Source organism: Odocoileus virginianus, unplaced genomic scaffold (assembly GCF_023699985.2).
Source record: "Odocoileus virginianus isolate 20LAN1187 ecotype Illinois unplaced genomic scaffold, Ovbor_1.2 Unplaced_Scaffold_4, whole genome shotgun sequence".
In the NCBI taxonomy this organism is placed as follows: domain Eukaryota; kingdom Metazoa; phylum Chordata; class Mammalia; order Artiodactyla; family Cervidae; genus Odocoileus; species Odocoileus virginianus.
Genome location: NW_027224266.1, coordinates 85,116 through 110,392, shown reverse-complemented (window position 1 = coordinate 110,392; position 25,277 = coordinate 85,116). Strand labels below are relative to the sequence as shown.

The 25,277-nt window shown below is 39.9% G+C and overlaps 2 protein-coding genes and 1 non-coding gene across 3 annotated transcripts in view; 1 reads left to right on the top strand and 2 right to left on the bottom strand.

The window, feature by feature from the left end:
- MAP3K15 (mitogen-activated protein kinase kinase kinase 15) overlaps positions 1 to 25,277 on the top strand; it is a 148,816-nt gene that overhangs the window by 78,164 nt on the left and 45,375 nt on the right. Inside the window, exons 7-9 of the mRNA XM_070462387.1 lie at positions 17,582 to 17,752; positions 22,241 to 22,353; positions 22,818 to 22,977. Of these exons, the coding sequence (XP_070318488.1) occupies positions 17,582 to 17,752; positions 22,241 to 22,353; positions 22,818 to 22,977 (444 nt within the window). The remainder of the gene's footprint in view (positions 1 to 17,581; positions 17,753 to 22,240; positions 22,354 to 22,817; positions 22,978 to 25,277) is intronic.
- On the bottom strand, positions 6,411 to 7,142 carry LOC110151135 (non-histone chromosomal protein HMG-14). The gene has a single exon (XM_070462377.1). The coding sequence runs from the start codon at positions 7,045 to 7,047 to the stop codon at positions 6,742 to 6,744; it is 306 nt and encodes a 101-aa protein (XP_070318478.1). The 5' UTR covers positions 7,048 to 7,142; the 3' UTR covers positions 6,411 to 6,741.
- On the bottom strand, positions 25,041 to 25,112 carry TRNAG-UCC (transfer RNA glycine (anticodon UCC)). Its single transcript has one exon. It is a non-coding gene; the product is annotated as a tRNA-Gly (tRNA).

Sequence of the window (25,277 nt, the reverse complement as noted above, 5' to 3'; positions counted from 1 at the left end):
CTGGCTACTGTAAATGGTACTGCAGTAAACAGTGGAGTACATGTGTCTTTTTGAATTACAGTTTTCTCAGGGTATATGCCCAGGAGTGGGATTGCTGGGTCATACAGTAGTTCTATTTTTAGTTTTTTTAAGGAACCTCTATACTGTTCTCCATAGTGGTTGTATCAATTTACATTCCCACCAACAGTGCAGGAGGGTTCCCTTTTCTCTACACCCTCTCCAACATTTATTATTTGTAGACTTTTTGATGATGGCCATTCTGACAGGTGTGAAGTGATACCTCATTGTAGTTTTGATTTGCATTTTCTATTAATTAATAACATTGAGCATATTTTCATGTATATCTTGGCCATCTGTGTGTCTTCTTTGGAGAGGTCTATTTAGGTCTGCCCATTTTTTGATTGGGTGGTTTTTTTGATGTTGAGCTGCACAGGCTCTTTGTATATTTTGGAGATTAATCCTTTGTCAGTTGCTTTGTTTGTGAATACTTTCTCCTAAGAGTAGATCTTAAGTGTTCCCAGCATGCAAAAAAAGTATGTGAGATGGTGGATGTATTAACTAACTTAATTGTGGTAATTGTTTCACAGTGTATACATATATCAAATCATCATGTTGTACCTCCTGGGAAAACAGATTGCAGGAGACAGTATAGCAAGTGAAAAAGTGACTTACTGGCATAGTCTGTAGAAATTATGGCTAATAAAAAAAAGTACTCATAATTTAGCCAAAGTTGCCCATTTGTTGTTGTTGTTCAGTCGCTAAGTCATGTCCGACTCTTTGTGACTCCATGGACTGCAGCACACCAGGCTTCCCTGTCTTCACTATCTCTCAGAGTTTGCTCAGATTCATGTCCATTGAGTCAGTGATGCTATCTAACCATCTCATCCTCTGCCACCCTCTTCTCCTTTTGCCTTCAGTCTTTCCCAGCCTATAGCTCTTTTTAAAAACATTTTTGGAGTACAGTTGGTTTACAATGTTGTATTAGTTTCAGGTGTGGGCTTCCCAGGTGGCTCAGTAGTAAAGAATCTGCCTGCCAATGCAGGAGACCCAGGTTTGATCCCTGGGTCAGGAAGATCCCCTGGAGAAGGAAATGGCAACCCACTCCAGTATTCTTGCCTGGGGAATCCCATGGACAAAGGAGCCTGGTGGGCTATAGGACATGGAGTCACAGAGAGACAGACATGGCTGAGTGACAAAAAAAAATTAGTTTCAGGTGTACATCAAAGTGATTCAGTTATACATATACATATTTTTCATTCTTTTCTCATATAGGTTATCACAGAATATTGAGTAGAGTTCCCTGTGCTATACAGTAGGTCCTTGTTGCGTTATCTGTTTTATATATAGTAGTGCATATGCTATGTTAATCCCAAACTCCTAATTTATCCCTGCCCTCCCCTTTCCCCTTTGGTAACCATAAGTTTGTTTTCAAAATCTGTGAGTCTGTTCCTGTTTTCATTCTTTTTATGGCTGAGTAATATTCCATTGTACTTATGCTGCCCATAGCTCTTAAATGACTGGGAGTTAGTTGTCTAAAACATTTAACTTTATCCAAAGCATTTAACTTTGGAATGGTTTGAGAAATATCTCAAAATGACTCTGCTGTTAATAGCCCACGAAACCATGGATTGAACCACTGTGGAAGAAATGAGGTTAATGGGAATTAATGAGATGGTCTTAAAAATTAAAAAAGAGTATCATAAGGAAAAAATCTTAGCATAGTTCCTAGGACACAGGAGATGCTGCATAAATGTTAATTGTCCTTCTACTTCCCAGCAGAACATCCCAACCACCATTGTTATGTAATCTTAAACGATGGTATTTGGGAAAGGCTTCTTGGGAAGAACTAGAATCTGGGAGAGCCATTCGGAGTAAAATGTGAAACTTAGTGACTGACTTCTCAGTTCTTCTCAGTAGAAGTCCCTTGATTGAGAAGCCTGGCCCTGCCTTACCTCCCATCCTGCACCCCCTAGTTCACAGCCCTCTAGCCATTGTCACCTGCCTTCAGCTGTTAAGTGCAGCAGCCTGTTGTCCCCTGTGGGTGTTTGTTAAAGCTGTTTCCTTGGTCTGGAATGCTCATTGTTACCTGAGTCTGACTGTCCTTCAGGATCTTGTTTGTTTGTTTATTGACATTTGATCTTTTTTCTTCATTTTTGTTTTGCATTTATTGTCTTCTAATTTTACAGGCAATATGTGTTCATTGCAGGCAACTAGAAATACATAAAGGCATAAAGAATAGGAATCACTCATAATCCCCACCCCCCAGATATAACTTCCATTGGCATTTTGATGCATTTCCACCCAGTGTCATTTTTTAAACTGAAGTATAATTGACCTAGAACACTGTTATTTCCGTGTGTACAACATAGTGATTCAATATTTTTAGCAGTATAAAATGATGACCATGATAAGTCTAGTTACCATCTGTCACCATACAAAGATATTACATATTATTGACTATATTCCCCCAATGCTGTACATTTCATCCCCATGACTCATTTATTTTGCACCTGGAAGTTAGTTCGTACCTCTTAATCTCCCTCATCTCTTTCACCCATCCCCTCAGCCCATTCCTCTGGCAACCGCCTGTTTGTTCTGTATATCTATGAGTTTATATCTATTTTGTTATGTTGATTTGTCTTCTTAGATTCCACATGTAAGTGAAATCATATAGTATTTGTCTTTCTCTGACTTATTTTAGTTAGATATAATACCCTCTAGGTCCATCCATGTTGTCACAAATGGCACTTCAAGGTCTAGTTTAAATGTCTCTTTCTGAAAGACGTTGATATTGCTAAGAATACCAAACCTAAAAACAATGCTGCTATTCATTCTCATGGCACTTGCTCTTTTCCTTCATAGCACTCACATTTCTGTGTTTACCTGTTTAATATTTATCATCCCTTCCCTGATTGTAAGCCTGAGGGGAATAGGGGCCATGGTATACTAGGTCATTGTCTACCCCATACCACATAGTAGATGCTGAGTAAGTTTTTATTGGGTGGATGAATGAATATATGACTAAATGATCACAACTGTGGTGTAGAAGTTGTAAGAGATCCATGTGAGTATCTGGATGCTACAGTTAAGGATTTGGTGGTAGAAAGCAGATCGATTGTATTTTTCTTTATATTCATAAAAACAAAGACAAGTAAGTAATACATCTTCAGTGTATACCGATATATAAAAACACAGTTACTGGTAATACCACCATTCAAAGATAAACTAGTTGAAGTAAGGCAGGGTCCAACACAGGCGATTGAGGAAATTCTAGGGCTGCATAGGCTACGTCAGGGTCAGCAGTGAGGAAGTCTCCATAGTGGGGGATCCCAGGTGTCTGTTAAGTGAGATTTGATGCAAACTCAGAGGGGAGTTGCTCCTTCTCACCAAGGAAACCCATGCCTTCTCAGTGTTGGTGACTTGTGTATCAAATCAGGGTAGGGTAACTGCTAGAACAAACGGAGTTACAGCTTCATTGACTTAACACAATGAAACTGTATTTTCACTTACACAGCATTCCAAGGTGAGTATATCCCCTTTCGACAGTCTCTTCTTTTGGTGATTGCTTGATAACCCAATCTCTTTCCGTCTTCAGGCTCTGCCCTCCTTATTTCCTCAGATCTCCTTTCAGACAAATGACAAGAGCAACCATGGTGAATTGCCAGGGATGTTTTGTTGGTTTTGTAACCGCTTTACTGAGACATAATTCACATACCATACAATTCACCCATTTAAAGTATACAAGTCAGTGGTTTTTTAATATATTCTCAGAGTTATATAACCATTATACTAATCAGTTTTAGAACATGTCCATCCATTGAACATTTCCATTCCATTCAACGACTGTATGACTAAATGATCACTACTGTGGTATATAGTTGGAAGAGATCTATATGAGTATCTGGGTATTGCACCCAAAACCCTGAATCTATTACCAGTCACCACCCCCCGCCTCATTTTCCACTAGCCTCCCTCCCCCGCCCTAAACAACCACTAATCTATTTTGGCCATCCATTAGCAGTTGATTCCTCTTCCCCCACCTCACTCCCTAGCCCTCAGAGACTGCTCAGCTACTTTCTGCTTCTGAATTTGCTTATTCTGGACAACTCATATAAATGGAGCCATATATTATGTGAACTTTTGTGATTGGCTTCTTTCACTTAGTAAAATGTTTTCAAGGTTCATCCATATTGTAGCATATATCAGTGTGTGTGTGTGTGTGAAATTCGCTCAGCAATGTCTGACTCTTTGTGACCCCATGAATTATACAGTCCATGGAATTCTCCAGGCCAGAATACTGGAGTGGGTAGCCATTTCCTTCTCCAGGAACATATGTCAATACTTCTTCCCTTTTTATGGCTGACTAATATTCTGACTAACATTAGAACAATATGGCTGACTAATGTTCTGATAGAACCACATTTTATTTATTCACTCATCAGTTGATGGATGTTTACGTTGTTTCTACTTTTTGATTGTGCCAGGAAAATCTGTATCAGTCTAATCAGGAAGTGATCATTACTTGTTAGCACATCTCATTGACCAAAATCCAGTCTCGTAGCCCAACCTCACTTCAAGGTAAGTTGGGAAATGTGGTATGGCTGAGTGCCCAGGGGAAAATAAATAGATGGGGTTTAGTGAGCACATCCTAGTCTCTGCTACAACTTGCAAATAAGGAATAGAGTTGAACTGGATCCATCTGTGTGGAGATCACTGGGAGCGTATCAGAGAGAAAACCACAAGTCCAGGCAGGAACACTCTTCAGCCTCTATGGCCTCTGTGAGAATGGGAAAGCCAGCCTGAGAATGCCCAGCTCCTCATCAGGGCCTGCCAGCCCACCTAGAGCTCAGTCTTCACAGATACTGTCCTGTGGTCCCAGGAAACAGAGAAAAGTGGGATGATGGGAGCACAGGTGAGATGATTGAATAGTAGTTCTGCCCTGCTACATAACTAGGTCCTATTTTAGAGGAGAAACACAGCCATTCTGGTTCATATGTTTCTCTGGTTCTAGGCATTGCTCACACTAAAACAGGTTGCCTCGACTGATCCTTCTCTGCATGTAAATATGAGGCATCTGGCTGGAATAGGGCACCTGCTTTCTTGTGGCAGTTGTGCATCTGTCAGTATCCAACCAGGAAACAGAAACCACTCTTAAGTATTTAGAATATAGGAAACATAATACAGGAAACTGGTTATATGGGTGAAGGAAGAGCTGCAAAGGCAAACAGGGAACTGAGGCAGCTCAGAAAGTAGCATCAGCAGGAAGCAGCTCCCATCTCTCCCTTGGCCGGAGGGACACAGGGAAGAGGTGATGTTACCAGAACCCAGGAGCCAGGATCACATGGAACTATTGTGAGCCAGCATGTTGGGAGTCAGTATAAAGAAGAGATGCAGCTGGTTGCTAAAACCACCACACAGAACACAGAAAGAAGGAGAAAGGGCTCTGGCTTCTTCACCTCCTCTGGCTGCTCGTCAACCAATACCTCCCACTGGTAATCAGCCAACTTGGGGGCCTGGGAAGCAGCCTAGAGGAGTCAGCCCCCCCCCCCCCCCCCCGCCCCGTGATGCAGAGCACCGCAGAGGAAAACAGAAGTGTATATGAGGGCAAACAGGCCAGTGAGTGGCCTGCAGGACAGAACTATCAGAAACACTACTCAGTTTCTGTTTATTTTTAAGTCAACTTTATTAAAGTAATTAAGGAATAATTTACATACAGTAAGTTGCACCCATTTTAAGTGTGCAATGTTATGACTTTGGCCAAATAAATACACCCATGTAACTACCACCACAATCAAGATATAGAATGTTTTACCTACCCAGTTTTTTGGGGTTTTTTATTTTTTTTTTGCCCTTTTGTAGTCACTTTCCCTCACCATCCAGCCCCATTTGGATAATTTCAATTGACTTGTGTTTTAGTTTACTCATCTTTTTTTTTTTTTTTATAACTGAGATTTTATTGGTTGTTTTGAGGATCACTACACAGACATTTCAATTTGTACACAATTCTCACATACGTACCAGAAATCTAAAATATCATGTAGTTGTGATTCTTAACAGTTATTCCAGTGACTTTCCAGCTTAAAATTTGGAGCAAACTTTCCTTATCAGGATATCAAGTACCAGTATCTTCAAATATTGATATGTTGTTACATCATAAGTCCCACTGATTCACAATTTAATATCATATACACTACATACCCAAACTGTCAATCTTTCACAGCACATTAACCAAGTTACTAGGAAAACTGGACTACCACGACCAAAGATGTTATAGTATAGTGCACAAAATTCTGACCAGGAGAGCCAAGATCAAAAAGTGGTTTGCTGTAGGAAATAATTCTACCAAAACAATATGGGAAGAGAAGTAATTTAAAGTGTTCAGGACATTAAATGCACAACTGACTCCAAACTGCCATTTAGTATGCTTTTGTATTATAGGATATAAAAGCTACCCCCCATCTATGGAATGTTAAGCTGACACCCAAGACAATCAAAGCCTCCCATATCCAATATCCCACTATTTTCTGGTTGTACCAAAAAATAAACAACCAGCAAATGATTTCACCTCTTAAAAAAAAGCATTTACACTTAAAAAATGGGATGAGGTGGGATTCCCTCCTTTTTAAAAATGTTTCTAGAGCTACTAAAAAACTTGCATTTACAAAATAGTTGATAAAAATATTCCTCTGGATTGTACAAGAAGGGAAACAGGGACCACTGACAGGACTGAGCGTGTGGTTATTAATCAGACTTGGCTTCTTTCTCTTCTGCTTCATCAGAGGCTGGGCTCTCCTCGTTTTTAGTCTCTCCATTTTCTGCAGGCAAGTCTTCTTTAGTCTCTTGGTTGGCCACTTCCGCCTGTTTTCCCTTTGCTCCTCTTTTCCCTTTTGTTTGCACTTTTTTGTCTGAAGATTTATCCTTTCCCGCCGCCTTTTTTGGCTTCGTTTCCACTTTTGCAGGAGCCGGTTTAGCTGACAACCTCGCCGATCTCCTCTTGGGCTCCTCCTTCGCCGCACCCTCGGCGGAGCTGACCTTCCTCTTGGGCATCGTGGCGGCGGGGCGGGCGAGAGCCGAGTGCCTGAGGGCCGCGCCGCGCCGAGAGCCTTCGCGAAGCTGAGTAGCCTGACCGCTGCCTCTCCTCCCGCCGCCCGAGCTGCTGGGACCCGCGGCGGGGGTGGTGGGAGAACCGGATGGAACTGGATTGGGAGCCCGCCCCCTCCTCCCTCATCTTTTCTTTTGTAGTGTCCAAATCTGATGTTATGCCCATTTAATGGTTTTTAAATTTTTTGAATTTTTCAGTTCTAGGAATTCTATTCATTTGGTTTTTGAGAATTTCCATTTCTCTTACAAAATACCTTCTCATTTCACATGTACATATGCATTATATTTATAGAAATAGTGTATTTACAATAGTTGCTTTAAAGTTCTTGTCTGTTAAATTCAGTCATAGTCAATTATGGATCTGGTTCTGCTAATTTTATGTCAATTATGGGCCACATTTTCTTGCTCCTATGCTTATTTCATAATTTTACTATATTCTGGACATTTTATGTAGAAGAACAGTGGAGACTGACATATAATTTCAGTTTGTTTTGTTTATTAGCCTGAATGTCTGAGCCCTCTCTTAGGTCTGGCAATGAACATGTATGACTGATGTTTTTCATATTTCTCCTGAAGGGTAGCTGGGTTGGGAATGGCCCTTCCTTTTTGTGTTCCCTAACTTATTTATTTTTAATTGAAGGAAAATTGCTTCACAATATTGTGTTGGCCTCTGCCATACATCAACATGAGTCAGCCATAGGTACACATGTGTCCCCTCCCTCTTTTACCTCCTTGCCACCTCCCATCCCTTCCCACCCCTCTAGGTTGTTACAGAGCCCTGGTTTGAGTTCCCTGAGTCATACAGCAAATTCCCATTGGCTATCTGTTTTACACATGGTAGTGTATATGTTTCCATGCTACTCTCTCCATTCATCCCACCCTCTCCTTCCTCCCCCCGCCCATGTCCATAAGTCTGTTCTCTATGTCTGTGTCTCCATTGTTGCCCTGCAAATAGGTTCATCAGTACCATCTTTCTAGATTCCATATATATGCATTAATATACAATATTTGTTTTTCTGACTTACTTCACTCTGTGTAATAGGCTCTAGGTTCATCTACCTCATTAGAACTGACTCAAATGTGTTCCTTTTCGTGGCTGAGTAATATTCCATTGAATATATGTACCACAGCTTCTTTATCCATTTATCTGATGATGGACCCTCTTTCTAAGTAGACTCAGTTTACTTGTGGTTAGCCCAACCCCAACCTCTTGCCCCTCTGCTGCCTTTTTGATTCTCTCAGTATTTGAGCAGAGAAGGTGTGGGGCTGCTTTCTGGTATCTTTGGATTAAGTGTTGGCAGAGCCCCAGAATCTGAGTGCTGTGAGAATTTGTGTGGTGTCCTACTTTTGAGCCTTTCATTCACTGTGGCTTTCTTGGCAGAATTCCGGGGGTGGGTGTGAGGCCAGAGCATTATTACACTAAGTGATCTGTTTTTGCTTAGGGACCCTTCCAGATCCCATTTTGTCCCATCACCCATCATCTTATTCAAAGCTTGGCTGATGGTCTCCTCTTCTTTGTGAAGTTTCTCTATGAAGGGCTCTCTCTTCCATTCATCGGTACTTGGAGCAGACTCCCAGCTGTGGAAGCTATCACAGCTCTGTCCTCACTCTGAAAGGTTCATTTTTCTCTGAAATGTATTTAATTAAGGCAGTTCTTCCTTTCATTCAGTGTAATTTTTATATTGTCTGTGTTTTTATTGTTACTTCAGGAGTTGAAGGCCTGTCACATTCTTCTACATCCTGATAAGAAGAAGAAGTCTCTTTAAAAGGTTTTTGATGGGCAACCTAAGGAAAAGGTTGCTCTGAAAAAGATACCGGTCAAATGAGACCTTTTGCTTTTAATTCTTAGAGCTGGCTTAGAAGAAAGTTATTTTGGAACTCTGTCTCCCACTCTATAAAATTTCTCTCACAGACACACAGTATAGAACACAGAGAGGCAGAGAGGATGATTCGTGACAAACCAGTGCTCTGGCAGACCTCTGGCTCACAGTAACCTTGTGAGGCGAGCAAAGCCAAACATACTCTTCAAGTGAAGAACCAAGGCACAGAAAGGGCAAGTACCTTGTTCCGAATTCAGATGGATACTGCATGGTGTGAAAATAACTGGAATCTAGCCTTGTACGATTTCCAGTGCAGTCTTCTGTTTTTACTCCATGCATTTTGTTGCATCAGTAATACATGTATATGTTTATATATCCTTATGAAAAATTGAAAAAAAATACATTTAAAGCAGTTGTCCGTTGTAATTCTAATCTGTGATCCCACTTGTATTCCAGAAATAACCTCTCTTGTCAGTTCGGTGTATGTCCTTTCAGATGATTTTGTCAACTTTTACATGCTACTAAACTGTCATACCACAGGGTTTTTAAAATACAAGACCATGTGTGAGATGTTCTGTTATTTTCTTTGTTCTCTTAGCAGTCGGTGCTCGGAGATCTTTCCATGTCAGTACATTTAGTCCTGCCCAGTGTATCATTCCTTTGATAGACTCTTTTTTTTTTTTTTTTTTTTTAGCAGATCCAGTTCTAAGCCCTGGGGCACAGCAGAAAACAGACTAAATAACAAAAACCCTTCCATCTTGAAGCTTATATTCTTAAATAGGGGGAGATAATTTAAAAATAAGTAAAATTATGAAAACAGATTAGGATGATAAGGAGGGGCAGTGAGTCCAGAAGATGGCAACAATAAGTTGAGTGCTCAGAGAAGACCTCACTTATTAGAGAGCAACTTGGAGAAGAGATCAAGAAGAGATGAGGGAACATACCATGTAAACTGTGGGGGAAGAGCCCTCCAGGTCGAGGTATCAGCACGTAGAACATCAGAGCAACTAGAGCAGAGCAAGTGATGGTGGGGGGAGACGGTAATAAGAGATGAGGTTGGAGAAACAGTGGGGACCAGATCTTACAGAACCTTGTCAGGCATCATAAGAGAATTGACATTTACTCTGAGATGGGAACCACTGGGGGGAATTTTTTTTAAAAGATGTAATTGACATATAACATATATATGAGTTTCAAGTGTACAACATAATGATTCAATATTTGTATATATTGTGAAATGATCACCACAGTAAGTCTAGTTAACATCCATCACCTTACATAAACAATCTTTTTTCTTGTTATGAGAACTTTTAAGATTTCTCTTAGCAATTTGCAAATATGCAATATAGTAGTATTAATTATAGTCATCATGCTGTACATTATATCCCCAAAACTTACTTATTTTATACTTGGGAGTTTGCAGTCTTGACCCAGTTTACTGTTTTGCCCATCTCTCACCCCCTCCCTCTGGCACGCCAATCTGTTCTTTATACCTATGAATTCAGTTTTTTGTTTTTAGATTCCACGTATAAGTGAGATTATACAGTATTTTTCTTTCTCTCTTTGGTTTACTTCACTTAGCATAAGGCTGTCAAGGTCTATCCTTGTTGCAAATGGAAAGATGCCTTACTTTTTTATAGCTGAATAATAGTTCATTGTGAACATGTGTGTATGTGTTTGTGTGTATGTATGCGTGTGTATATACATCACATTTTCTTTATTCATTCATCTGTGTATGGACACAGGTTTTTCCATATCTTGGCTATTGAAAAGTATGCTGCAATGAACATAGGAGTGTGGGTATCTTTTTGACTTAGTACTTTTGTTCCCTTTAGATAAATGCCCAGAAGTGGAGTTGTTGGGTCATAGAGTAGTTCTGTTTTTAATCTTTTGAGGACCTCCACAGTTTCCCATAGTGGCTGCACCAATTTATATCCCCACCAACAGGGCACAAGAGTTCGCTTTTCTCCACATCCTCACTAACACTTGTATCTCTTGTCTTTTTGATGATGGCCATTGTAACAAGTGTGGGGTAATATCTCATGGTTTTTGCATTTCCCTAATGACTAATGATGTTGAGCATCTTTTCATGTATCTGTTAGCTTGTCTGTATGCCTTCTTTGGAAAAATGTTTATGAGATCCTCTGCCCATTTTTAAATCAGATTTTTGGTGGGTTTTTTTTTGTTGTTCTTTATATATTTTGAATGTTAACTTCTTATCAGATGTATGATTTGTATGGAGAGTTTTGAGAGACATGTTCAGACTTAGAGTTTAGCAGGGTCACTTGGACTGCTGTGTTGAAAATAGAATGTAGAGGGGTAAGGGTGGAAGCAGAAAATGATGGTGACTTGGACCAGGGTGGTCATTGTGGAATTCATGAGGAGTAGGCCATTTTTAGATATGGTTTGAAATAAAAGCCAACAGATTTTGTTGAGTGAACAAAAAGTGTTAGAGTAATGAAACTTAACTCCCAAGTTTTTGGCTTGAATAACAGGAAGAATGGATCAGCCATCATTAAGATGAAGATGACTGTAAGAACAGATTTGACAGGACAATCGAGAGTTTTGTTTTGAACACACTAAGTTTGAGGTATTAGACATGCAAGTGAGATGCCTAGAAGGCAGTGGATATATGTCTGGACTTTAGGGAAGTGCTCTGGGCTGAAGATAGAAATGGGGGCATCGTCAGAATATATTTATAGATGGCTTGAAAAATTTTGATGCTGGATAATATCACCAAGGGATCTGGTGCAGTTACTGATGAAAAGTCCAAGCATTGTGCCTAGGGACACTCTAGTGTTAAAAGATCAGCGCAATGAATAGGAACTAGAAAATTAGACTGAAGTAGAAGGAAAATTTAGAAAGTGTGGTATTCTGCAAGCCAAGGAAGAAGGTGGTCCAAGGAGCAGGGAGTACTCAGTGGTCTAATGCTCCTGGAAGGTCAAAGACATGGGCTGAGAATTAATCAGTGGATTTAGCAATGATGAAGACCTACTGAATCAGACTGTCCAGTATTAGATACTGATGCCTGAATCCCATCTCCACAGATTGATTTAATTGGTCTGAGGTACAGCCTGGACAGCAAGATTTTTAAAGCTCCCCAGGTCATTCTAGTATGCAGCCAAGGTTGAGACCCCACTGTCTTCGTTAACTTCCTCTCTTAAATTGTGAAATGGTCTTGTTATCAGAAACAGATGTGGCTGGACTGATTACACACAGAAGTATTTATCTATAGGCTTATTCTTGGATACTTTGGGATCTGAAAATAATAAGCAGATCTGAAAACTGAGTATTAACCACTAAAGGGATTAGCTGTTTAGCACCAATCTGAAAGTGGCTTTTAAGCTGAAAATCCTTTTGCTTTTCACTCTTTGCAAATGTTTGATTCTTTGTTTTGTTTATCCTCAAAAGACCTTTTGTTGTGAGTAACAGGGGTAAGTTTCAAGTTAATGAAAAATTTCAAGGGAAATCTTGATGTAATTGATCTAAAGAAAACCAACCAAACAAACTTGGACTGAAATCAATAATTAAGCATTTAAAAGAGTTAAGTACATTCTTTTCAGAATCTGAACACCTCAAAAGTTGGCTCATAACAGTTATAGAAATTTTGTACCACATTAAAACTTTAATTTTTTCATTTTCTCACAACAGACTCTAGAAATTATTTAAATGCTTTAGTAAATTTGAGTTGAGTTGGTAGCTGTTGGCTCTTAAAAATTAAAGCATATCATGGGTAGGCTGTTCATCAAGAGATCCTATGGCCAAAGAGAGGAAGGATTCAATGTATTAGGACAAGACCAAGATAGAAAATAGACTAAGTCTGAGTTGAAATAGAGGCCTAATTATTGCAGGCTTCCAGAAGGATGTCAAGTGTCTAGATTAGCCCTTCTTAGCCCAGGTTGGGTTCCAAGAGACTTAAGCCCTAAGGTATTCATTGTATTAACTGAATAAACTCATACATCCTTAATGGGGCTATGTACCATCCTTGGGAAAATGGAGAAAATAGTCACTCAGATAATCAAATAATTTTCTCTAGGGTTTCTCTAGCAGAACCCCAGTTGAGAAAGGCTGTTTTAGGTACTAATCTGTCTTCTTGGATGACATAGTAGTCTTTTGAGGTACGGGTCCTCAGGAAAGAAAGCATAAAAAAGAGCCTGTTGTAAAATTGCCCAGAAATTAAAAAGAATAATCTCTTTGTTAGAATAGTTATTAGTAAAATAAGCACAGGAGCACCTTGTACAAACTCAGCAGTCATTTTTTGGACAATTTAATGTGTATCCTTCCAGACTTTTGTCTCTGCATATAAACTTATGTGTGAAAAGTGTTTACTACAGAGTGGGATTGTGCTATTCATTTAGTTCAGCAATTTTTTCCCCTTGAGCTATTATGGATGTTCTGTATAATTACATATGGATTTGCTTCTCCAAGGGTTTTATGATATTCTGTAGTTTAGTTGTTACAAAATATATTTTACCACTCCTAATGGATATTTGGATCATCTCCAGTTTTTCACTATTGTGAACAATGCCATAATAAACATTTGTTCAAAAATTCTTGAAAATATATATGTATTATGTATCTTATCTCTATAGTATAGATTCCAGAAGTAGAATTGTTAAGTCAGGATTATTACCATCCCTTTTTTTATTATACAAATTTCAAATATATTCAAAAGTAGAGGGTAACATAATGAACCCCAATTTATTCCTTATCAACCTCAGTAATTACTATCACAAGCCAGTTTTGTTTCCCACTCCCACTGACTCCCCCTACCCCAACACTGGGTTAATTATGAAGCAAAGACATGATATTTCAATGATAAATATTTCATCTATAAGGTATTGTCCTAAAGATTAAGAACTTTTTATAAAATACCATCACAGTTACCATACCTAAAAATTAGCAATAATTCCTTAATATCAGTGTTCAGATTTTCCAAATTGTGTCTTTTTTTTTTTTTACAGTGAGTTTGTTTAACATGATCCAGGCAAAGTCTACACATTGCATTTTGTTGATACTCTTAATTCTTATCAACTTTTCTCCTCTTATTTTTTCTTTTTCTTCTTGTCAAAGAAGCATTTGTCATGTAAAGTTAGCAAATTTCTGGATTTTGTTGATCATATCCCTGTGGTATAATTTAGTAAGTCCCTCTGCCACACCCCGCCCCCAACCCCGCAACTCCTGTAAATTGGTAGTTAAATCTGGAGGCTTATTTCAGATTCTGGTTTGAATGTTTGATTTTTATTTTATATTGGAGTATAGTTGATTTATAATATCATGTTAGTTTCAGGTGTACAGCAAAGTGATTCAGTATACATATACATATATCCATTCTTTTTCAGATTCTTTTCCTGTATAGGTTATTACAGAATATTGAGTAGAGTTCCCTGTGCTATACAGTAGGTCCTTGTTGGTTACCTATCTTTATATAATAGTGTGTGTATGTTAATCCAAAACTCTTATTTATCCCTCCTCTCACCATGTTTCCCCTTTGGTAACCGTAAATTTGTTTTCAATGTCTTTAAGTCTGTTTCTGTTTTGTAAATAAGTTCATTTGAATCATTTTTAAAAATTGAATTCCACATATGAGTGATATCATATGATACCTGTCTCTTGCTGGCTTACTTCACTTAGTATGACAATCTCCAGGTCCATCCATGTTGCTGCAGATGGCATTATTTCTTTCTTTCTTATGGATGAGTAATATTACATAGTACATATACAGCACATCTTCTGTATTCATTCCTCTGTTTATGGACATTTAGGTTGCTTTCATATCTCGGCTATTGTAAATAGTGCTGCAGTGAACATTGGGAGGCATGTATCTTTTCGATTTATATTTTTCTCCTGATAATCTCCCCAGAAGTGGGATTGCTGGATCATGTGGTAGTTTTATTTTAGTTTTTTAAGGAACCTCCATACTGTTCTCTGTAGGGGCTGTACCAATTTACATTCCTACCAACAGGGTAGGAGGGTTCCTTTTTCTTTACACCCTCTCCAACATGTATTGCCTGTGGCTTTTTTTGATTATAGCCATTCTGTCTGGTGTGAGGTGATACCTCATTGTAGTTTTGATTTTCATTTTTCTGATAATGAACGATTTTGAGGATCTTTTCATGTGCTTTTTTCACCATCTATCTGTTCTTTGGATAAATGTCTATTTTGGTTGGTTTTATTTTTTTAAAGACTACTTAATAGTTGATTGTGTACTTCATCTGTTTTTTCTTTTTGTGATGCTAGTGGCCCTTGATGATCATTTCTTAGATCCATTATTTCGTTAGAAGTTGTAAAATAGTGATATTTGAATTTTATAATTAATTCCTGAGTTAGTAGCACAAATACTTTATTTATAAAGGGAAATTTTCCCTCATCAATGACTTGGTTACATTTATGGGAAAAGGAGGCTGTATGCTTAATTTTACCTTGATCATTTTTCAAAAACAGTGAATTGGTTTGTTAGCATCCTCCAAGAGTGACCAGGGAGGTTTTATAAGATCTTTATGAACTCATAATTTTAGTGATAATTAATGTATTTCAATGCTTTATAGTTATTTTTCTTCTTAATGCTCAAATTGTCCCCTCTTTAGCCAAAAACTTTCAAGTTGGCTTCTGAGTCTTTGATAAGAGTTTAGTAGCTTCTTTGCTTCTTTGTGGGTTAAGATGTTCCAGGATCATCTTAGATATATGTTGAATCAGTGATTCTTTCAAGGAGTCCTGGTTTCTTTAGTGAGAGATGATGTTTACAGACCCCAGTCAGTGCTTGAAGGTTCTCATTGCTACTGAGTTGGTCATTGCTTTGGACCTTTTTGGTAGATAGAGTTGGGGAGACCACCTCATGAATTCCTACTGATATTCCAATCCAAATTTAGGACTATAGGATTTTTGCTTCTTTGATTATTTATTCCTCCTATGCTGAAAATTCTGGTTCTTAATGATACTAAATTAATATTTTTGTATTCTTTTTCAAAGCACCAATACTAGTCTTATCACTTGGACTTCCCAGGTGGCTCAGTGGTAAAGAATCCGCCTGCCGATGCAGGAGACACAGGTTTGATCCCTGGGTTGGGAAGATCCCCTGGAGGAGGAAATGGCAACCCACTCCAGTATTCTTGCCTGGGAAATTTCATAGGCAGAGGAGCTTGGCAAAGAGTCAGACATGACTGCGCACACACACGCACTATTATCACTTACATAGTATGGTTACTGGAAACTGTATAAGATTTCTTTGCATTTACATTTTTTCCGTAGGTTATATCCTCTTAGGAAAATACAATTGGATTGTTGTGTTTGTTAATCATGTGATAAATTAGTTTCTCTTTTGTGGGTAAGCTGTCAACAAGATGCATAGGTTCATTTGTTTTGTTTTGCCCCAGCCACAAATTCAGATAGTATGTTCATTAGCAAGCTCTTTTTAGGCAAAATTTTAAGAATTGTCTCATTTTTAAAAGTAATTATGTAAAAATCTTATGTAGTTTCAAAGCCAAATTCCAAGACGTATTAATGGAACTTTCTATCTGTCCCTTCCCCTTCATCATGTTTTTTTTCCCCCCTCAACCTATCAGTAGCCATTTTTCTTACCTTTTTATTTTTCATTTTGAAGAAATGAAAGTGAAGTCACTGAGTCATGTCCGACTCTTTGCGACCCCATGGATTGTAGCCTACCAGGCTTCTCCGTCCATGGGATTTTCCAGGCAAGGGTACTGGAGTGGGTTGCCGAAGAAATGAAAGGAGATACATTTATTGTTCACATCCCCCCTTTTTAAATAAAAAGGTAGCATTCTGTGCACAGTATTCAACACCTTGCTCTCTTGTCTTAACAGGATGTTTTGGAGACTTCTCCACAGCAGTATTACATAGAAGTTGCTTCATTTATTTTTAGAAATGTTTTAATATTTTATAATATGAATAGCATTAACCATAGTTGACTTAATCAGTCCTCACTACTGATGGACATGTGCTTCCAAACCTTCACAGGAACACTTTTAATATTCACAGCCACAAACTCAAGATATTTTGTGGCAAAAAAATTTAAAGCTGTCTAAGAAACCCATTTCCTGTATATAAAATGAATATTTTACCATATAATATACTAATAAAGAAGACTGTAATCTGTGAATATATAAATAATTTCTGATTCTGATGAGTATAACAGGAATTACTGGTAGGGTCATTCCCTGTTTGAGGATGGCAAGACATTTCAGGTCAAGAAATGCCAAGATATATTTCTAAATTCATCTTGGCTTTCTGAATTTGGGGACCCTGCCACTTTTCCAAAGGAACCTTGTGTCAGACTATCTTATCCTCATGATTCAGGCTTAGCTTCTGAAATCTTTACTCTCCATCCAGCGACAGGAGGATGCCATATTATTTTTTTCTGTCTTTCTAAATACATTGATCTGCATACACTTTCATCCACAGTCTAGGTCTAACTTAGAAAAGATCAGGTAAGGACTGAGTATGCTGTAATGAGACTTACTGGTGTGGATCTTAAGCACTTGTTTCATTTGAATATGAAAAATGAAAGATAATTTAAATTTTTTCCTGTTAAAGCACAGTATCCTTGCACCAACCTTTCACAGAATGAATGCATATATAGATATAGATATATACACTCCATGTCTTGAGTCAGACGTTTGTCATCTTATCACTGAATCTTTCAGGAGAAACAGCGCAGGTGATCGTGAGAAGGCCCTGCAGGTCATGCTCCAGGTTCTGCAGAGCTGTGACCACCCGGCCCCTGACATGTTCTGCCTCTGTGGGAGGATCTACAAGGACATCTTCTTAGATTCGGACTGTAAAGATGATGCCAGCAGAGACAGCGCCATCGAATGGTAAACCCTCCGCCTTCGTCAGTAACACATGCATCTTTGCAAAGAATAGAATTGCACAAGCTCAGGGTCCAGGTCTTTTCCCTACATATGTGTATCTGCCTGTTTGCTGGCAGTAAGAAAGATGCCATTCATGTGGTCTGGGAATTTCCAGATTCTTTTTTCCAAAAGGAAACCATTAGAAACAGGATTTTCTGCTGGTGACACTTTTTTCACAAGTTCATGCATTTATAGGGGCAAGGAAGCTCAGCACCCTCCTTCCAGCTCTTCCTTCCAGAACCTTGTTCCACCACCATCATGGCATTATCCTCTCAGTGAGCTGTTCATTTCTTATTCATTTATTCATTCAACAAATGTTTTCTGAGGGTTTACTGCATGTCAGGAACTCTTCTAGATGGTGGGGATAAACAGCAGATCTGAATCCACACCCTCATGGACCTTGCCTTGCTGGTAAGGAAAGTCAGACAAACAAATAGAGTAAAATAGAATATCAGCTGATGGTGAGGGCTTTGGGGAAAAGTTAATCAGGGACAAGGGAAGGGAGGTTTGGGAGTTGTCAGCAGTTTCATATAGGATGCTCAGTGAAGGTGAATAAAGCGTAGGTGGTGAGGGAATGAGCCTTGTGGATAACTGTGTTCCAGAAGTGGGGTGGGGGACAGCAAGAACAAGAGCTGAGGGGGTTTCCTCAGCAAAGACCCTGAGGAGGAAGCATGCCGAGTATGTGCAAAGATGATGAGGCAGGAGCAAGGAGGGGAGTGGCAGGAAATGCAAAAGAAGAAGACTGTTTTACTCAGAGTGAGATGATACAGTGCTGGAATGTTCTGAGCAGAGGAGTGACAAGATCTGAGCTGCATTTTAACCAGAGGACTCTCATGGTTATGCAAAGAATACATGTTAGGGGGTGTGTCAGCTATCATTTTCTGCATAACAAGCATCTCCAAAACCTAGTGGCTTAACACAAGGGTTTCCGATTTCTCATGATTCTGTGGTTTGCCCAGGCAGTTCCTCTGCCGATTCTAGTCCTGGAGTGCCAAAGTCATTCCTAAGGTTGTAGTCAGTCATCTGGAGAGTCAGCAGGGCTGAAAGGTCCAGGATGGCCTCAGTCACATGTGACAGCTGATGCCGGCTGTTGGTGGGAGCCTCCATTCTCTAGCAGTGGTTTTAGTCCTGCAAGACCAGCTCCCTTACATGGTGGACAGCATTTTAACAGAGTGAATGTGGAAACCAGAAAGCCTCTCAAGGCTCAGGAACTCTCACAAGGTCAGTTCTGCCGCATGTTCTTGGTCAAAGCCAACCACATGGTCGGCCCAGATTCAAAGGGGTGGAGATGCAGATTCCACCTGTGAGAGGGAGACCTGACCAAGGCATGTGCTTAGTGGTTTGGCAGGGGTTTGTGGTTATTAAGTAACCTGCCACGTGGATGAGGGCTGACCCAGAGAACAGTTAGAAACTCAGAGAAGAGCTGATGGTAGCTTGAACCAGGGTAGTAATGATGAAAACAATGAAGTGTCAGAACCTGGGTGTATTTGAAGATAGAGCAAACAGCCTACATCATCCATTTCCATCACAAGAGCTCTTGGTAGCGCTGTTTGGTCTCATTTAATTCTGATTGCTCCCTTTCCTCCTCCTCTTTGTTTTCCTTCTATATAGATTGGACTTTGTCCTCTCCCCTCTTCTCTCCATCTACTCTGTTCCCTGGTAATCCCAGTCAATCCCACACCTTAGACTGTAGTCAGTCTCCAGCCCAGCCCCTATCCTAAGCTTTGGCCCCATATTGCCCCACTCTTTGCTTACCTATTCTTTCAAGATGGTGCTGGTCTTTAAGACTCAACGTGTCTAAGACTGAAGTTATTCCCTCCTCTCCATAAGGGATAGCTTCCACTGTCTTGCTCTCTTACCACCATTCTTTTTTTTTTTTCCTTTAGCCATGGACTTTATTGTTTGAATATTAACAACTATTATTCTATACTCACATTTTAATTTCTTACAAAACTCTACATTCCACATTGCTAGGTCTCTTCATTCTCCATTTTATGCCACATTTTCATGAAAAGGTATTTCCCTGAATCATAATCTGCCTGATTGTGGGTTTGTTGTTATGGTTGTTGTGGTGTAGTCGCTAAGTTGTAACCCCATAGATCATAGACCCCCAGGCCCTTTTGTCCATGGGGTTCTCTAGGCAAGATACTGGAGTGGGTTGCCATTTCCTTCTCCATCTTACCACCATTCTTTAGCCTTCTCTGCATGCACTTTTGCTTAATGTTTGGTGACTCTCACTTACTTATCTCCCCATACAGTCACTTCCCAATTCCAGCCCTTCTGTAAGCCTTCCCTTCCTCCCTAACCATCCTTTCCCATCACCACCACCCTCAGTCGGTGCCATTTTTTTTTTTTTTTTTTTACTTTCTTGCCAGGAATGTTCTAACAGTATCCCAGGTAGGTTCTCTGCTTGGTGTCTGTGGAGTGTATCCTTCATAGATTAACAGCTTACTTTTCCTGAAGCTCAAAGACCCAAAATACCTCTGCACTCCCTACTAAATACAACTTCAAACTCATAGATCGCCATTCTGGGTGCCCTGCAGCCTTTCTCCAACCTGCCCCAGCCCTGTTTCTCACTATTTGATATGTGTCCACGCAAACTAGAGTTCCTTAGGAGCTTCCCAAACTCCCATCTCCGCTCCTGCCATTTTCTGTGCTGGGGATTCCCTTTCTAAATCGCTGCTGTTACAATTCTGTCCATCTTCGTGCCACGTCTCAAGCCTCTCTGTCTCCTGTGAGTCCCTCTAGATGGATTTGTGTGGCTTTAGGTTATTTGCCACACTCATGAAAATTAGTATTTTCACTAATTGTGTGTAGATCTTACGACCTCTTCCATGGTATAGGTTCTTAGAGGGTGGGGACCTTCTTTTAGTCTTAGTTAATCCCCAGTAGTACCCAATGCACTGCATGGTCAAGAGGAATCACTCGGGGTGTTGAAAGGAAGGGAAACGGAGGAAAATAATTGGCAAGGGCAAAATAGGAAGCTGTGTTCCTACCACTGTGGGCAGGAATTCAACCCCCAGGATCAGGAAATGACTGCCTGTGGCTCCTTCAAGGAAGTCATCAGAGCCCCCTCCATGCAGTTCGGAAGGTAGTGCTGTGGGTACAGGAGCACACGAAGCTTAATCTTCTGGTCAAGGCATGTTGGCTCTGGTGAGGTCATGGGGATCGTCCTGCTCTCAGAGATGTGGAACATGAGGCTCAGGGAGGCAGGGATCCAGTCCAAAGTCGTGGGGCTGGACAGACAGACACAAACCTGGGACTGCAGTCCTGACTGCGAATTCGAGACTTGTCTGTCCCCAAGCTGGGCCTGTTTGATTTGTGGATAAGAAACAGAGAAACCACCCGCTGCCCTCTTCCCAGATAGCTTTCCATAGTAAAAGAAAATGGAAAAAAAAGTCACATATAGTAGCATATGGAATTTAAAATCCCCAAAACATACCAGGAGTGGGAGGGAGAGAGGGTTCAATTTTATTGGAATTTTGTTGACTGGAGTTGGAAGAACTTTCTTCACGTCCTCGGCTCCACTTGAGGGTACTTGTATCATGCCACAAAGTTCACAGAATCAGATTTTAACTGATTTCATGACATGATCAGATTTAACTGATAAGTTCTCCCTTTCACAATGAATGTTTTGTTAGTGCTTAATCCTCCTGTTGTCACATGAGTGATAAAATCACTACTGGTTTACAGAAAGACATTTTTGTGTCATTACTTCATTGATCAGATTCTTTTTTCCCTGATCTTGGTATTCATACTTCATCATGGAAGAGAAATACATTTTTTATGTGTAGACAAGTGATAAATAAGAAAATTTTGAATGGCATGGTGAACCTTTCAGTATAAAAATGGCACTCACAGTTTAGGATCTTGTTCTTTATCCTAATGTAAACCTGCCCCTTCTCTCACTTTATGCCACTGCTCTTTGGGATCCAACATTTTGGCAGAATGGCTTCTTACATGAAAAAATAATTCCATTTTGTGATACAAACAAACAGACGGCCTACAGAGAAAGGGCCTATACCTGTTGAGATTTCTGTGAAATAAAAAATGCTCAGTGTGCAAATGGAGTATAACTTTAAAAATGATATGTTGACATTTTGGCTCACTTTAGGGGGTAGAATTATAATAGGTTTTAAATATCTTTTGTACACTTTAATGTACTTTCCTTATTTTATACAATGACCATAGCTTTTCTCTAAAAGCTATAAATCTGATGAAGAAAGATTTTAAAACTCCCTAGTGCTATTGTGTTGCTATTATGAAATTTTTAAGAAGCTATCTGATTGGTGCATGTAGCTATCTGTAAAGATGGGCAGGGAGGGGCAAAGAGCTGGAAAACAGAGTAGTAAAAATTTTCGTGAGAAGGGTGATATGTGCTATTATTTACACTTTTTTCTTCTACTATAATAAGCTGATATAAAGGGAGTTTTGGTGCTTCTGTAATTACAGGTATCGCAAAGGGTTTGCCCTCCAGCCATCCCTTTATTCAGGAATCAATCTTGCAGTATTGCTGATAGTTGCTGGACAACAATTTGAAACTTCCATGGAGCTGAGGAAAATAGGTAAAGCTGTTCATGACTGTACATGTTGATATGCTTTGACAACACAAGTCCAGCATTCAAAATTATGCTCAAATAACCAGCATTAAGGGGACTTCCCTGGTGGCTCAGTGGTAAAGAATCTGCCAGCCAATGGTGGAGACGTGGGTTTGACCTCTGGGTTGGGAAGATCCCCTGGAGAAGGAAATGACAACTCACTCCAATATTCTTGCCTGGGAAATTCAATGGACAGAGAAGCCTGGCGGCCTACAGTCCGTGGAGTCGCAAGAGTCAAACAGAACTTAGTGACTAAACAACAACAAAAACAACCAGCATTATATCGCAAAAGGGATAGTTACTCTCTGATAGCACACGTGAGGCTGCAGCCCAAATACAATGCCCAGTTTCTCCTCTATCTAGAGGCTTACATGATATGATAGAAACTAGGAAGATTTGTCTTAACTTTATCTAAAATTCAAATTATTCAGGTGTCCGGCTGAACAGTTTGTTGGGAAGAAAAGGGAGCTTGGAGAAAATGAACAACTACTGGGATGTAGGTCAGTTCTTCAGTGTCAGCATGTTGGCCAATGATGTTGGGAAGGCTGTCCAGGCAGCAGAGAGGTTGTTCAGACTGAAACCTGCCATCTGGTGAGTCATGCCTATGCATTTTTATCACCCATGTCAATATCCAGTCTTGTTCTGAAAAGTTAACCCAGGAGGAAAAGGTGTGAATGCAAAGAACAATAACAATTGCTGTGTTTTTCCTTCTGACTTCTTCATTAAAGCAAAGTTAAGGCAGAAAGGCTCACTTGGTTTTATGTGAAGGGAGGGAAAAACAGACAGACCCCCCCCCCACAGAATATATCCTTACATGCTATGTCTCCAAGACACAACTCTCAGTCCCGTTAGTTTTTTCAGATCATGTAGGTTCTCAAGAGCAGAGCATTTTTGGGTACCAGTCCATATTGTGCATTTGTGAGAAAGCAAATAGTAAAGCTCAAAGTACACCAAGTAAATGATTTTTATCACAAATGGAAGCGAACTAAAACACCCATCATAGATATGGTCAGGAAAATAGAGGCCCAGCAGTGCCTCTAGTTAGCTCATTATGCAGCCATTAAAATGTGCAAGAAAGAATACTTGTAGATATGGAAATGTGTTCATGGTTTATCGTTGAATAAGAAAAGCCAGATGCAGCATGTATTTTTTCTATCAGTGACATTATCAGAATCACCTGGGTTGATTAAAACAGATTGCCAGGCCTAACCCTTAGGATTTCTGGTTCAGAAGGTATAGGGTAGGGCCTGAGAATTTGCATTTAGAAATTACAAGCTGATGCTGCTGGCCTGGGGGCCACACTTTGAGAACTACTGTTCTATATGGACTCATTTTCATTAAAAACCTCTGTTTCATGTGACTTGGAGGAGGGTCTGGGAGAGTTGGGCAATAGCTGATTTCCCAATAGACACTGAGCTCTGCTAGAATCATGGTTCCGCCATTGATTGCTATAGTCTCATAAAATCAATAGATGCTCAGCAGATATTTGTATAATGAATAAATGATGAGTCATGGATTGTCCCCAAAATATTGATAGTGGTTGTCTCAGGGAGGTAGCCAATGAAGAAGTTTTGAATCTGCTTTTTGAATCTATCCTCTGATTTGTCTAAAATGCATTTGGATCACTTACATAATTAAAACATTTTTGCTTCTAATGATCCATCTTTGTCCCCTTCTGTGTGTCCTCTCAGTGAGCCAATCTGAACTCTAGGGGATAGGAATTTCAGTGGTCATACCTAGGGTTGACTGTGTTTCCTCCTCATCTAGAGGACTTAAATTTGATCCTGAAACCCTATGAACTTCTTGAAAGTTTTCTAAGGCTGAGAGAACACAGAGGTAGGCTGAGCTTGCAGCTCTCCTGGAGTGGCCACTATTTGAAGCACTCTAATGTTATGGTGTATTGCTACATCTGAGGCAGACAGAGCTGACTCTCTGGAGATGAGCTCTGAGGCTTGACTACATTCCCATTACATCAGAACCTGGACTGACTTACAGTGTTTGTACCTATTGTGTGTTCAAGACCACCCTGAGGTTCATGATTTGCTCAAAGAATTCATAGAATTCAGAAAAGCTGTTATACCTGTGGCAGTGGTTTATTGCAGTAAAAGTATATGGATTAGAATCAGCAAAGATAAGAGGCACTTAGGGCAGAGCTCAGGGGAGACCAGGAACAGGCTTCCAGTTGTCCTCTTCTAGTGGAGTAGTATGTGGTTGTTGTTACTTAGTTGCTAAGTCACCTCCAACTCTTTGCTACCCCATGAACTGTAGCCCGCCAGGCTCCTCTGTCCATGGGATTTCCCAGGCAAGAATACTGGAGTGGGTTGTCATTTCCTTCTCCAGGGGATCTTCCTGACCCAGGAATGAACCCGCATCTCCTGCATTGGCAGATGGATTCTTCACTGCTGAGCCACCAGGAAAGCCCAGTGGAGTCATGTGGACAGTGCTTAATTCTCCCAGCAGTGATGTATGACAACATGTACAAATTACTGTAGACCAGGGAAGCTCACTGAGCCTTGTTGTCCAGGGTTTTTATTAATTGTTTTATTTTATTTTCTTTTTTTAATTGTTTTTTTTTTAATATTTATTTATTATTTTGGTTACTCTGGATCTTAGTTGCAGCAAGTGAACTCTTAGTTGAGGCATGTGGGATCTAGTTCCCTGACCAGGGATTGAACCTGGGCCCCTGCATTGGAAGCACAAAGTCTTAGCCACTGGACCACCAGGGAAGTCCCTATTAATTGTTTTAAAAAATAATTTTATTTATTTTTGATTGTGCTGGATCTTCACTACTGTGCAGATTCTTCCCTAGTTGTGGTGAGTGAGGGCTACTCTCTAGTTGTAGTGCACCAGGTTCTCTTGTTGTGGAGCTCAGGCTCTAGGCTCATGGACTT